We start from the raw sequence: 15583 nt of genomic DNA on the forward strand, positions 1-15583 counted from the left end.
CTTGGGGTCCAGCACATAGTAAGTAACTATTGGATGGATGGATGGATGGATGGATGGATGTCGTCAAAAAGGAAACCTCATTCTTTTCAGTTTTTCATATTTAGCATCTTATAAGGCAATAGCATATCATTAATTTTTTTATTTTTTATTTATCTGGTGTTGACCTGAGGAATCCATTGAGGAGATGTAGGTGAAAGCAATTAGATCTGTGCCACTTCTACCTAAGGTCTCCCACTGTCTTCCTCCTATCCATATATACATAGTTCTCACAAGGCCACTGGAAAATTAAACTCCTAGAGTGGGTTCTGATTCTCACCGTGTAATCTGAGTCTGGCACTCTCACTCTGAAACCCTTTTAACCTCCCTGCTTGGTAGACCTCTACTCTGCTTTCCAGTAATCACTCATTTTCTCTGTGGCAGTCACCTCCGTCAGAAGCATATTAGAGTTGGCACCACTCTCATTCCACACAGAAAAGGGAGCATCCCCTCATATCCCAGGCCTTATCCCCTAGTGAATACAGTGTGCTCTGAAAAATATGATGGTCCTGATGTCTTTAGAATGCCTTGCAAAGGGGCTTCTGTGTGCTTATGATATTCTTAGATTCTGAGATTTGGGTCTTTTCAGTCTCCTGATGAGTCTTCCAGATGCTTTCCCACTCGTGATCACTGAGTTTGTACTCAGATCTCTTGGTGGAATATTTTCTCACCTGTGCTCCTCTGGCACTGTTTCAGAATTTTGGTACTCAGAGCATTACTATTACGTGTGCACCACCCAGACTCAAGCATGAATTCACCAAGAAAAAAAGCCATGTCTTACTTACCACGGGACCCCTGGCACAGTACATAGCACAGAGTATCTACCGTCTATCACAAATAACAGCTTTTCTAGTCCACAGGAAAAATAAAACAATAAGTTATCTGACAAAATAGAGTTAATAATCAAGTTTATTGATTTTATAGTTTTCATTTTCATCCAACTGAAACCTCATTCACACATATGCACTCACTTCTCATCTCCTCTCTCTGCCTTATTTCCTTTGTAGCACTTTCTAAAAGATCATATATCTATTTTATTTTCTGTCTTATTAGAATATAAATTCCACGAGGGCAGGGATTTTTTTAATGTTTGGTTCACTGATGGGTCCAGAGAGTCTATAACAGTGAGAAGACATTTATAGAATAGGCCTTCAATAAATACTTAAGTAAATTGTTCCTATATATTCAAATACAGCCTTAACATGGTATATCTAGGGGGACAAAAGTATTGCTTTTTGCACTTTTAGGGAGCCTGACACTCTTAAGGTAGTTAAGGGCTTATTTTCACTGAATGTTATGTGAATTATTTCGTGAAGCTTCAAAGTGAAATGCATAGCTTAAAAGAATCAAATAGGTAGGTCTAATCAAGTATGCTACACCTCATTTTTAGGTTGGCAGGTTTACCACAACAAATACTTATTGAAATCTATTTTGTGCCAGGTCCATGCATACAATAAGTACCTATGCTGTGCTCTCAAAAAGTGTGTAATAGGAGAGATAAGGTGCTATGATAGCACTAACACAGGATACCAGAGCCTTACACAGGAGACACACTTAGTCATGCGGGATTAGGGGAGGTGTCACGGAGGCGTCTCGGAATAATTGACATGTATATTGAAATATGAGGGACAAATAGGAATTAACAAGGTCGTAGTAGGGAAGCACAGGTCTTTGCCCTTGAGAAACTCACTATCTAATGGGGCAGACGGGTAACACAATCAACCAACCATAATACAGTTTGTTATAAGAGAGACGTGGTCAAAGTGCTCATTGAACTTAGATGAGGAAGAGATTGGTTCCTTTTGACAAAAAAGAGAAAGTTTCACCATTCCAGGGGAAGTAAAACTTGAGCTAGATGTTGAAATACAGTTTGGAATGTGTTAAGCAGACAAAGCAGCGTATAGAGGAATAGAGACAAGAGAGAGTCGGCATCAGTGGATTTGCAGAGAATTAAGAATGGCCAAACCATAGATAAGAGCAGGAGCACTAAGAGACGAGACTGGAGGTAGGCAGGGACCAGATATTAAGGACCTTGTTTGCCATGCTAAGGAACTTGAAATTTATTCTAAGAGCAGGGAAGAAAATTGTGATCTTTCTCACCATAGAGATCACTACCCATACCACACAGGAAAGGAACAACATGAGCTGATTCAGTTCAGCACTTTCCTCTGAAACAAAAAGACAAGTACGTTGAAAAACATCAGAAAGAGACAGATTTAGGGATTAGGAAAAGAAAAAGGAAATGAAGGTAGTGGCATAGGAAGGGTTTTTTCTGCTGCAGCTTTAGGCCTTAATTTTATATTTCTGTGTCCATTTGTTAGGAGGAGGCCAGTTATGGGTTAAAGGGTCAGTGGAGCTGAGTCAGAGTTTTCCAGGTTCTGGTGGTCTCAGCCATTAACTTAACAGAGGCATGCACTCCTTGGTATTGATGGGGATGTTTGAGAATTTCTCCTTGAGTGTACAAGGGACTACCTTTTAGCAAACTGACCTTGAGTTGAGATTAAAAATTACCCAAAGCTTTCTTCTTCAGGCTATCATCCCCAGCGTTCCTTGGGGCTATAGTGGGACTAAGCAGAGTTAAGTCAACAACTTAAAAGAATGTAGATAATTTCTAAGCTGGGAGATAAATACATGGGGTTTACTATTTCCCTCTACTTTTATGTGTTTTAAAAGTTACATAGTAAACAACATTTTTTTCTTAAGTAGTTTGATGCCCAACAAACTCTGATAATAGCAATTCAAATTTTTTACCCTTATTAACTAAACTTATTTTCCTTTCCTGCAATATTAAGCATAATTCTTTAAATATGTTACATGATACTTCATAAGTATGCTAAACAGAACAAATGTGGATTCCTTTTTTTTCTTTTTAAGTGACACCAATTTTCGGAAACAATATTTCTTTTGACCCTTAAATTCTTTAACAGGCTTCATAAAAGGTACCCAACATATATTCCCATTCTTCAGAGGGCTGTTGAGCAGTGGTATGGAGAGCCAGCATGTACAACTCCCATCTTAAAACTTATGGCAGAACTGATGCAAAACAGGTAAGAGGTAGGATAGGCGAGTGAAAAGGTAATCTGCTATTTGGTAGCACTCTTTGGAGGTCAGACTTTCCTGCCTGGTGTCTGTATATGTAAGGCTTAGCAAGAACCCAGGAACCAAAACTTAAGATGATCCAGTTGAAGGCAGTAGAATGAAAGATATAAGGTTGAGACTTTGGGCGAGAAAGAATTTAGTATACTTAGGTGTATATGGGGACTATGGGAACTGGGAAAAAAAATGGAAGACTACAGCCACCATTATTTAAAAGATTCAAAAGCACAAAATGAAGGAAGGTAGGTTTTTATTTTGTTTTGTTTATAAATTTATTTATTTATTTTTGGCTGCATTGGGTCTTCGATGCTACGCGCGGGCTTTCTCTAGTTGCAGCGAGCGGGGGCTACCCTTCATTGCGGTGCACGGGCTTCTCACTGCGGTAGCTTCTCTTGTTGCAGACCGCAGGTTCTAGGTGTGTGGGCTTCAGTAGTTGTGGCTCGCGGGCTCTAGAGCGCAGGCTCCGTAGTTGTGGCGCACGGGCTTAGTTGCTCGGCGACATGTGGGATCTTCCTGGACCAGGGCTCAAACCTGTGTCCCCTGCATTGGCAGGCGGATTCTTAACCACTGTGCCACCAGGAAAGTCCCAGGGCAGTTTTAACTGTTTCATCGCTTAACTGCAGTTCTGTAGAGGAGGAAAGGAGTTTAGAGGTCTCTGAGTTGAGATGCTTTATTTTATGGATAAGGGAACTGAGTCCCAGAGCAATTCATGGACACATAGTTTGTCTCAGAAGCCCTGGGCATTGTCCCTGCCTTGACTTCTAAGTTATCCTTCTTCCTCTGTGCCAAGATGCACATATGTGGATGATTTATGCACTCACAATTTTTATTTAAATAGCAACTACCACACTTCTCAGAAATTGCCTAGGTGACCTTATAATTTGCATAGACAAGCAGAGGTTCAGGTTCTTCGTATATAAATATTAACGAAGGTGTAGCTAAAAGAGAAAAACTGCAATAAGCTGATTAGTTTTACCTCTTTAAAATAAGTCATTATGAATATGGCTTAGCACCAAATTACCTGTCACTTAGCCATCCTCTTTCATCAGTTCCTCTTTGTAAATTGCGTGTTGGAAGGGAGATATCCAGACAGGGAAGGAGTATGGATTGCAACTCTAATTTGATCTATGGTGCTGAGTTTTTCACAGCAATAATTTAAAATTTTTTAAACAAGAGGTAGGAAAAGACCTGGCAAATAAATAAATGTGAGTATTCTTTTGAAAGCTGTTAGTTTTTTTAAAACTGTTCTCTAGGTGCCTTAAATACTAAACGAAGGGTGGCTATATATTTTATATTAGAAATTTAGTTTTTATTAAATTACAGTTTTTTCAGCCAGATAATTAGTAGTTCATATTACTGATATAACATTTAATACTAAAGGAAAAAATCATTACATTGTATATTGTAAAGTATTTTATATCTGCCATAGGTGGATAATTCATATCTAGCACAGTTGTCCAAAGAACTACCTGGTAAAAATTCGTAATCCCAGAAAATGTTATCTTGTCTATATTTCTCTGGAACCTAATGTGAATTATGTATATACATTTCTTTAATCGGAATTCTATGCCAACAATCAAGTGTTTCTAGTAGTATTTCTAATAAGTTATAATTGCACTTAATTCTGAAGCATTTTGAAAAAGCATAGAGAAGCAGCAATTTATTCTATTCGTAGCAGTTTATTCTGTTCCTTGGCAAATATCTTTGCTTTCTGGGGTTTCTTTGCTATGACCTATTTCATATTTTTGCATATCCTTTTAAAAATATACCGTTATTTCTTAAAAGCAGAGCAACAAGGTATATTGGAGCCAACTAAAACCAAAGTGATGTTAAAAAAGCAAATATTATGTCAGGATGGCATGTCAGTCCTTTACACTTTTCAGACTGTTCCCCAACCTGTTAGGAACTAGGGAAATAGAACTGTTCTTATTTAGAACTTCTGGGATTTGATTCTCTTTACTTGAGCTATGTTCAATGGAAACTATAGTCTGTATGTAATTTAATGTGTTTGAAATATGCTTGAAGTATCAGGTGATTCATTATGCATATGAGCAGTATTAAAGGTACTTAGATTTACTGTTATTTTATAATTTGTTTTAATGATGTGTATTAGGCACTACAGGAGATCTCAAATGTAAATCTCTATCCAAGTAACTATATAAACTTATACATACTTGGAGTTTTCTTTATTATTATCTATCAACCACTTTGCATGAAAGGAGAGGGGTATAAGAGGTCTGTGATGTAGGATGTCAGGATATTGTTTTGACAGATAAAAAGTGAATTCTTTGAATCAGCAAATAAATGAAAATAATTTTATTGTTCTAGTATCTTTATAGTGAGAAAATTAGCACACACATTTTATCAATACTTGTTTAATGGAATGACACTTTAAAAAAGGGATAATTGTACTGTTGCTACTTCTAATAAATGAAAATTCTGGGTATTTTAAACCTATATTTGGTTTCTTTATCTGCATATATAGTCTAAATTTTTGCTGTATTTCTTAGATCCCAGCGTTTGAACTTTGATGTATCATCTCCTAATGGAATTCTTCTCTTCAGAGAAGCTAGTAAAATGATTTGCACTTATGGTGAGTATCCTTTTCCATATTTGTCTCTGCAATATAAATTTTATCTCTTTGGAGGAAAGAAAGATGTTAGTTATTTTGTTCTTTTGAAGCTTCATATCTGTATGAATTTGTGAAGTGGGTAATAGGGGTGCAAAAAGCCAGGTAGCTATCATATTGACATCAAGAGAAATAAGCAACATGCCTTTGACTACAGATCATGCCTGACCAACTTGATGAATTTCTTTTAGATGAAATTGCAGTGTCAGTAGGTGAAGGGAATACACTACAGATAGAATATTGAAAATTTATAGCATATTGAAAATTGCTAAAAGTTACATCAGGGAGTTTAGTGTATTGGGTCAAAGGATACTTAAACCAGTATGTCACCGGCACTGAATTTTGGAAAAATATCCTGGTAAAGAGTAGTAAATATTTTATTGTAGGAAATTTGGGGGCACTGCACCCTAAGAATCAGAGTTCTACAGTAATGATTGTTCTATTCAATTATAGTAAAAAAAATGTGGTTAGTAGTTAGAAATGAGCCTTAGAACTACCATAAACCCTAATATTTGCCAATGCTGACAGCTTCATCACTGAAATTCTCAACTCTCTGAGACCTTTATGTAGCCAGGGAATGAGGATACGATACAACAGATAAGAATCCTCTGTTAGTTTGCCACACACTGACTGAATACTAACTACAGGCTGGACGCTTTGCATTGTTCTTCTTGAGAGATGTCTCTCTGTGTCCTCCTTTCCTTTGTCCTCTTCTTTTTTGCCTGTCTGGTCTTACTTTCCCAAATCAACAGCCAACTCTATGTTTGGCCTCAAAAATTGCCTGTGATTCTCATACTTCTTTTTGAGTACCTAGAAACAGATTTTACAAAATTTTGTAAAGCTTCTTTAAGTGAGTGTGTGTATGTAGGAACAGCCATTAAGAGCGTATTAGTTTATTTTGTGTATGGTGTTAGGGAGTGTTCTAATGTCATTGTTTTACATGTTGCTGTCCAGTTTTCCCAGCACCACTTATTGAAGAGGCTGTCTTTTCTGCATTGTATATTCTTGCCTCCTTTATCAAAGATAAGGTGACCATAGGTGCGTGGGTTTATCTCTGGGCTTTCTATCCTGTTCCATTGATCTGTATTTCTGTTTTTGTGCCAGTACCATACTGTCTTGATTACTGTAGCTTTGTAGTATAGTCTGAAGTCAGGGAGCCTGATTCCTCCAGCTCCGTTTTTCTTTCTCAAGATTGCTTTGGCCATTCAGGGTCTTTTGTGTTTCCGTACAAATTGTGAAATTTTTTTGTTCTAGTTCTGTGAAAAATGCCACTGGTAGTTTGATAGGGATTGCGTTGAATCTGTAGATTGCTTTGGGTAGTATAGTCATTTTCACAGTGTTGATTCTTCCAATCCAAGAACATGGTATATCTCTCCATCTGTTGTATCATCTTTAATTTCTTTCATCAGTGTCTTATAGTTTTCTGATAGTTTTCTGCATACAGGTCTTTTGTCTCCTTAGGTAGGTTTATTCCTAGGTATTTTCTACAGCAGAAACTAACACAACATTGTAAAGCAACTGTACTCCAATTAAAAAAAATAAAAAAGCATATTACTTTTTAAAAAGTAAAACCTATTTTAAAAAGCAGAAAAACAGTTCTTTTAAATTGTTTTTACTTCAACTCAAAATATTCTGGGACTCTGTTCTGTATGCACTGTAGGCCTCTGTTAAAAATGCTTAGTTTTAATTGTACATTTGATTTTTAGAGTTTGAGATCATAAGTGTATAGCAACTACAGAAAGCACCTATTTAAGACAGTAAACTTAAACTCTCCTATTTTCATCTGTACCAGCAACTATATTGCCACAACTTTTGCATCTGTTGAAAATGGATACATTAGAATCATATAAAGTAGAAATGCTTTGCCTCCCAAAGGTAAAAATGGACCCCTTTTTAAATATTCTCAGTACAGTTTCTTGTGTTTCCAGGGTATATCTAACTCCTTTCAGTGTCTTATCATACAAAGACATATGACTGGAGCTTTCTCCAAAAGCATGATATCTTTTAAAAAACATAGTTTTTGGCAATTAAAAGATGTGAGTACGGGGCTTCCCTGGTGGCTCAGTGATTGAGAATCTGCCTGCCAATGCAGGGAACACGGGTTCGAGCCCTGGTCTGGGAAGATCCCACATGCCGCGGAGCGACTAGGCCCGTGAGCCACAATTGCTGAGCCTGCGCGTCTGGAGCCTGTGCTCCGCAACAAGAGAGGCTGCGATAGTGAGAGGCCCGCGCACCGCGATGAAGAGTGGCCCGCACTTGCCGCAACTAGAGAAAGCCCTCGCACAGAAACGAAGACCCAACACAGCCATAAATAAAATAAAATAAATAAATTAAAAAAAAAAAAAAAAAGATCTGAGTACCAATTCTAGTACCCACCCATATCAACTCCATGACCTTCAAATTCCATTGCTGCCTAGTTTTCTCATATGTAAAATTAGAAATAATGAATACCTACTGACCTACCTGTCTAGTTAGGATTAGAGGTGGTTAATTGAGCTACTCTGGGTAAAGAGCTTGGCACAGGTTGTGACATGGCTTAGGTACTCAGTGAATATGCCTTTCCTTGATCCAGAGCCATTCTCTTACACTCACAGAACCAGCCTCCTTTGGATAGGGGTTCACTGACCTCATCACTTTTTTATTCAGGAATGCCTTCTGCTTGGACCATGCTGTCCTGCTTCCTTCTGCCTGTAACAAGTGCTAAGCGTCTATTTCCTCACTTTTTAAAAAGAAATACTTCCCCATTATGAAACAATGCACGTATAAGAATTTCTTAGTAGTCAATAGACCTTTAACTATACAAATGTTAGTTTCCTGTTACCAACCACAGTTGTATCTTTCCTTCCCCCTTTTCTGGATCCAGTTTCTCTTACTAAGTGAGGCTTACTCACTCTTGCAGTAGGGCTGATAAGAGCAGCAACTTCTTCCTCTTCCAGGATCTCTGAATCTCTAGTATAGGACAGAATGTATGTCCAGCAAGTGATACCAAAAGGAATCTCAGAACAACGCCAAGTCTATGGGCTTCAAAAGCTATTCAGTCCTCTGTCAGGTTGTTTGACATAGACAAAAGCATTGCAGCAAAAGCTGAGAAAGAAAACTGTGAGGATTATATTGGAGGAAGAAGAAGAGGAGGAGGCAGAGGGAGAGAGAGGAAGAAAAGAAAAAGAAAAGCAGAAAAAAGAAAAAGAAAAGAGAAAGCCTTCAAAGCATTCTTGAGAAGAAAAGCCAATAAGGAGTTTTCTTACTCTGAAGAAAGACTAGGAGATTAGGGTAAGGTTCTTCTCCTTAGTTTGGACTAATAATAATGGTTGCTTCCATTTTTTAATCAGCTATTATGTGCCTGCTCCTATACTAGACCATTAATCATACATTAGCCCATTGAATCCTTAAGGTAAGTATTATTATCTGCCACTCACTAGTCACTTGGCCTTGGTTAAGTTGCTAAGCCTCTCTTGCTTCACTTTCTTGTTAAACAGAGAAAATAATACCTACTTCATAGGGTGGTTATGAGGATTCAATTACATAGTGCATGGAAAGCCCTTAGATCACTTAACTACTGTGATTACTGTTATGAAGAAATTGAAGCTCATAGAAGTTAAAGATTTGCCAAATATTACATAGTTAGCCAATAGTCAAATTGGAATTTCATTCAAAGTCTGTATAACTTCAGACAGTAGTCTTTCCATGTTCCTTTCTGCCACTTGAGAGTTGCCACACAAAGTTGGGTATTTTTGATGAAGTACTGTTCTTTAAGTATGGTGATTTCTATCCTAAAACTTAAGGAAAATGAAGGCTCAATGGAAAAATGTCCTTCAACTTTGTCACCAGTGACTTTGACACATACGCTTTACATAGAATAATAGAAAAATCTTTTTCAGCCTTCACTGATTCCACATGCTGACCTCAATCAGCCAAGCTGATTTTGTCTGTCTTTACCTGTGTAATGTTTTATTACCCATGCTTTTACCTCTGGAGATTCTAATATGCTCACTGAAGGGAGAGCCTATGGTTGCCATCCAGGAGTCTAGAAGATGAGGAAAAGAATGACTAGGAGGGTACAGAAGAGCCAACATTATTTATTTCTGTGGTAAGCCAAGGTGAAGGAAGGGAGAGCCCATGGAAGAAAGGGGCCAGAACATTCTCTGATCCCTTCTGTTCCCATCCTCACTGGGTTCCTTCTCTGCTCACCTGTCGTGGGCAGTATTTGTGTAATCAATGATTGGGGCAGTTCAGAGGGGGAAGAACTCATTTCCACATGCGCCTGATTCGTTATATATTTTATGAAATACCTCCACCTCGCTACTCAATGAGACTGGCAGAAAAATAATACTTTTGATATGCTGTTTTATTTATCTACATTCTGTCATGATATACTTTGATGTAAGTTTTTAATTTTGCCTCAGCTCTCAGCTGCTCTCGCCGTTACAGCTCAGGGTCAGCAATGAGGTTAGCCACAGTAGCACAAAACAATTTCCTGTTTGTGCAGCCCAGGTAACATTTGGATGAGGATTAGATTTTACCACATTTTCTACTAGCCCAAGCCTATTATTTCTAATGAGTTTTAAATTGCTTCAAGAACATGTATTTCAGAATTTAGTGCTATGATCCGTTCAGCCTGAGCAACTTAATAAAAGAAATTTCTTTCTTAAATTTTTGGTTAAAATGTTGCATGCAGTGTAATAAATGTTGTTACTTTGGAAACCTACTTCTCAGTTTTAAGAACTGGGTGTTTTTTATGCTCAATTTCCATTTGTCTAATCTTTTCTTCCCTTTGCCCCTGGGTAATGGTATCTTTAGTGACATCTGTTGGTTAAAGAGTGCGCAGAAGGGAGAAATAGTGGTTGTTTTTATAAGGCGCAGAAGGGAGAAATAGTGGTTGTTTTTATAAGGCGCAGAAGGGAGAAATAGTGGTTGTTTTTATAAGACTGGCAAAAATGGAGCTGCTTTTATTCCTTCCTTAGGTACCTGATTTAAAGAAAGCTCAATGTGTGAAAAAGCTAAACTTTAATAGTGGATAGAACAACTATGATTATTCACTATACATAAGAATTTACATCAGGGTTCTTTTGAGCAATATATGCTCCAGGTGCATTTAAGGTATGATCTAATAATATGCTTAAATTGAATTTGTAAACTGATATACAAGCCACTGTTTTTTACTGTGACCTAGAAAACAAACCAGTGGTTTTCCAACTAGGTTTTTCAGAGCTCTAGAGATCTGTGAAAGTACCACAGAGCCTCACCAGAGAGGGGGGAGGAGGGGACCCTTCTGCCACTTTGACCAGAACCACCCGGCTATATATAGTTGCACGAGATTTATTTGTAATAGGGGTCACCTGCTTAAAGATTTTTTTTTTAATAAAAGAGCTTGAAAATTACTGTTATGTATTGATACTATTAGAAGCATTGTAAGAATGAAGGATTATGATTTCTATTTATATTTAAATGATTACAAAAAGATAGCTGAACAATGTGTTGGACTTGAAATAACTAGAGACTTAATAAAATGTTATCAGGAAATAACAGTTCTGGAAAACAGATCATCCAGGAACCATGGACATAACCTTAGATTGTATCAGAAACGTGGTCAGGGACATAGAATTGTATCAGAAACGTGGTCAGGGACATAGGACAACAAAGTAGTAGAGTAAGCTCACAAAAATCTTCTTAAGGCGATGGAATGATCAACACCTTGAGGATCCCAGGCCTTGAGGAATACATTTCACAGTGAATCCACACATGTTGGACTTGGCCACTTCTGCACGCAAGCAAAAACTGCTAAACAAGCTGTTAAGTAAGCGTGATCTCCAAACAAGTGGCTTAGAGTTCAGTAGATTCTTTCATCCATGCAGCTAACGTTTATTGAGCATTTACTATGTGTTTGAGAGTTACAAGGGATAGGAAGAGAAATAAGACACGCAAAAAAGAATCTTACTGATTCTTCTCTTAGTGGAGTCCAGCAGTGGATTCAGACAAGTAAATAAAGAACTATAATGTGTTGTGCTCACTTTTATGCTTAAGAAGCATACAGAGTGCTATGGGAGCCCGGAAGTTTCTAACTCAAAACTGAGGAGCCAGAGAAGGAAATAAGAATAGGGCCTGGAAATTTGAGGAGGGCATTTCAAGCAGGCAATAGCTTTTACAAAATCATATAAATATAAAACATTAGCATGGTCTGTCAGTAAACTGAAGGATTTCATAATTGCTGGAGAAAGTAGAAAGTGAAAATTCCTGATTATCTCATCACTCAAAGATAACCGTCATTGACAGTTTATTGTGTGCTCATTCATACTTTTTTATGTGTACATATACATATATTATTCCAAAAGTGGTATTATAATATACTTGCGAGAAGCAAGAAAAACTATAATCCTGCAGCCTGTGGACCAAAAACCACAGTTACAGAAAGATAGAGAAGATGAAAAGGCAGAGGGCTATGTACCAGATGAAGGAACAAGAAAAAACCCCAGAAAAACAACTAAATGAAGTGGAGATAGGCAACCTTCCAGAAAAAGAATTCAGAATAATGATAGTGAAGATGATCCAGGACCTCGGAATAAGAATGGAGGCAAAGATTGAGAAGATGCAAGAAATGATTAACAAAGACCTAGAAGAATTAAAGAACAAACAAACAGAGATGACCAATACAATAACTGAAATGAAAACTACACTAGAAGGAATCAATAGCAGAATAACTGAGGCAGAAGAACGGATAAGTGACCTGGAAGACAGAATGGTGGAATTCACTGCTGCGGAACAGACTACAGAAAAAAGAATGAAAAGAAATGAAGACAGCCTAAGAGACCTCTGGGACAACATTAAACGCAACAACATTCGTATTATAGGGGTCCCAGAAGGAGAAGAGAGAGAGAAAGGACCAGAGAAAATATTTGAAGAGATTATAGTCGAAAACTTCCCTAACATGGGAAAGGAAATAGCCACCCAAGTCCAGGAAGCGCAGAGAGTCCCATACAGAATAAACCCAAGGAGAAACACACCGAGACACATAGTAATCAAAGTGGCAAAAATTAAAGACAAAGAAAAATTATTGAAAGCAGCAAGGGAAAAACGACAAATAACATACAAGGGAACTCCCATAAGGTTAACAGCTGATTTCTCAGCAGAAACTCTGCAAGCCAGAAGGGAGTGGCATGATATACTTAAAGTGATGAAAGGGAAGAACCTACAACCAAGATTACTCTACCCGGCAAGGATCTCATTTAGATTTGATGGAGAAATCAAAAGCTTTACAGACAACCAAAAGCTAAGAGAATTCAGCACCACCAAACCAGCTCTACAACAAATGCTAAAGGAACTTCTCTAAGTGGGAAACACAAGAGAAGAAAAGGACCTACAAAAACAAACCCAAAACAATTAAGAAAATGGTCATAGGAACATACATATCGATAATTACCTTAAACGTGAATGGATTAAATGCCCCAACCAAAAGACATAGACTGGCTGAATGGATACAAAAACAAGACCTATATATATGCTGTCTACAAGAGACCCACTTTAGACCTAGGGACACATACAGACTGAAAGTGAGGGGATGGAAAAAGATATTCCATGCAAATGGAAATCAAAAGAAAGCTGGAGTAGCTATACTCATATCAGATAAAATAGACTTTAAAATAAAGAATGTTACAAGAAACAAGGAAGGACACTACATAATGATCCGGGGATCAATCCAAGAAGAAGATATAACAATTATAAATATATATGCACCCAACATAGGAGCACCTCAATACATAAGGCAACTGCTAACAGCTATAAAAGAGGAAATCGACAGTAACACAATAATAGTGGGGGACTTTAACACCTCACTTACACCAATGGTCAGATCATCCAAAATGAAAATAAATAAGGAAACAGAAGCTTTAAATGACACAATAGACCAGATAGATTTAATTGATATATATAGGACATTCCATCCAAAAACAGCAGATTACACGTTCTTCTCAAGTGCGCACGGAACATTCTCCAGGATCACATCTTGGGTCACAAATCAAGCCTCAGTAAATTTAAGAAAATTGAAATCATATCAAGCATCTTTTCTGACCACAACGCTATGAGATTAGAAATGAATTACAGGGAAAAAAACGTAAAAAGGACAAACACATGGAGGCTAAACAATACGTTACTAAATAACCAAGAGATCACTGACGAAATCAAAGAGGAAATATAATATACTTGCTAATCTGTAATTTGCTATTTTTTACTTATATCATGGCCATCACTTCATATTAATACATATATAAATCTACCATATCTTTTTTCCTTTGGTTTTTCATAATTTTTTTCTACCATATCTTTTAAAATAGCTGTAAAGCATTCCATTTTATGGTCATACTATAATTTATTTAATTATTCACCTTTTGATAAATGTAATTTTTATAAACATGTAATTTTCACTATCATACACTGTTGCAGCAAGTACATACACTGTACATTCAGCTTCGTGAGCTTCACTCAGTCAACAAATATATATATTGAGAGCAGCAGGTGCTGTTCAAGACTCTGGACATATCAGTGAGCAAAACTGAAAAAGAAATTATTTTGTATGTCAGAAGGTAATAAGTGCTATGGGGAAAAAAAAAAAGAAAGAAAGCAAATCAAGATGGGAGCATTAGAAGTACCAGGGATTGGGAAACATGTTGCATTATTAAGTAAAGTGATCGAGGTAGGCCTTATTGAGAAAATGACATTTGAGCAAAGACTTGCAGTAAATAAGGGAGTTAATTATGCAGATATCTTGGGGAAAAGTATTCCAGGCTGAAGGAACACCAAGTTTTAGGGTCCTAAGGTGAGAGTGTATCTGGCATGTCTGAAGAACAGCAAGGACATTGGTTGCTGGAACAGAGTGAACAAAAGAGAGTAATAACAAAAGCAATGTCATGTAATGTCATATCCTGTAAAGATTATCAGGACTTTGACTTTAACTCCAAGTGAAGGAGAAGGACTTTAGAATGTTTTGGGCAGAGGGCTGACATGATTTGATATTGGCTTTGACCAAGGTGATAGCAGTGGGAGTAGTGAGAAGTGGTTAGATTCTGGATATATCTTGAAGGTAAAACAAATCAAATTTCTTGATGGCTTGGATATATGGTATGAGAGAGAAAATGTAATCAAGGGATTTTGGCATAAACAACTGGAAGGATGAAGTTACCATTAACTGAGATGGAAAACGCTGAGAATGGGTGTGAGGGGGATCTCAAAAGTTCCATTTTGGTTGTGTTGAGCTTGAGGTGTTGATTAGACATTCAAGTGGAGGTGTTGAATACGGAGTTGGATATACAAGTATGAGGATTGGAAGAGGTCTGGTCTAGAGAAACAAATATGGGAGTCATTAACTCTTAGACGGTATTTAAAGCTGCAAAACTAGATAAGATCACCGGGGTGGGGGTATGAATTTAAATGTAAAAGATTTAGGTTTGAGTTCAGGGGTATTCTGTTTTAGGAGGAAAAGGAGAAGAGGAGGAACCAGCAAAGGAGAGAATGAGCAAACACTGAAGTAAGAGAAAATCAGGAGAGTGTGTGTCTTGGAAGGCAAGGAAGAAGAGGTAGTCAGCTGTGTCAAAAGCTGTCAGTGAATCAAATAAGATGCGGACTAAGAGTCGACCATTACGTTTAGGGACAAGGAGGTCATTGGGAACCTTGAAAAGAGCACTTTCAGTGGAGTGGGTGTAAAAGAGAATCAGAGGAGAAGAAATGAAGACAGTGAAGGTCACAGTTCTTTTAAGGAGTTTTGTTACAAAGGGGAGTAATATCAGGCAGGGAAGTAGGGCCAAGAGAAAGTTTTGTTTAAAAAAAAAAAAGATT

The 15583-nt window shown here is 37.5% G+C and overlaps 1 protein-coding gene across 8 annotated transcripts in view; it reads left to right on the top strand.

Moving 5' to 3' along the window:
• RANBP17 (RAN binding protein 17) overlaps nt 1-15583 on the top strand; it is a 315779-nt gene that overhangs the window by 251341 nt on the left and 48855 nt on the right. For all 8 annotated transcript variants that reach the window (XR_014241506.1, XM_082380852.1, XM_082380855.1 and 5 more), the window contains 2 exons: nt 2976-3083; nt 5643-5725. Coding sequence is in view for 7 of the 8 variants with exons in the window: in XM_082380852.1 (XP_082236978.1) it covers nt 2976-3083; nt 5643-5725 (191 nt within the window). In the remaining variant the exon portion in view is untranslated. The remainder of the gene's footprint in view (nt 1-2975; nt 3084-5642; nt 5726-15583) is intronic.

The sequence above is a fragment of the Balaenoptera borealis genome (assembly GCF_965194805.1).
Source record: "Balaenoptera borealis genome assembly, chromosome: 2".
NCBI classification, from domain to species: Eukaryota; Metazoa; Chordata; class Mammalia; order Artiodactyla; family Balaenopteridae; genus Balaenoptera; species Balaenoptera borealis.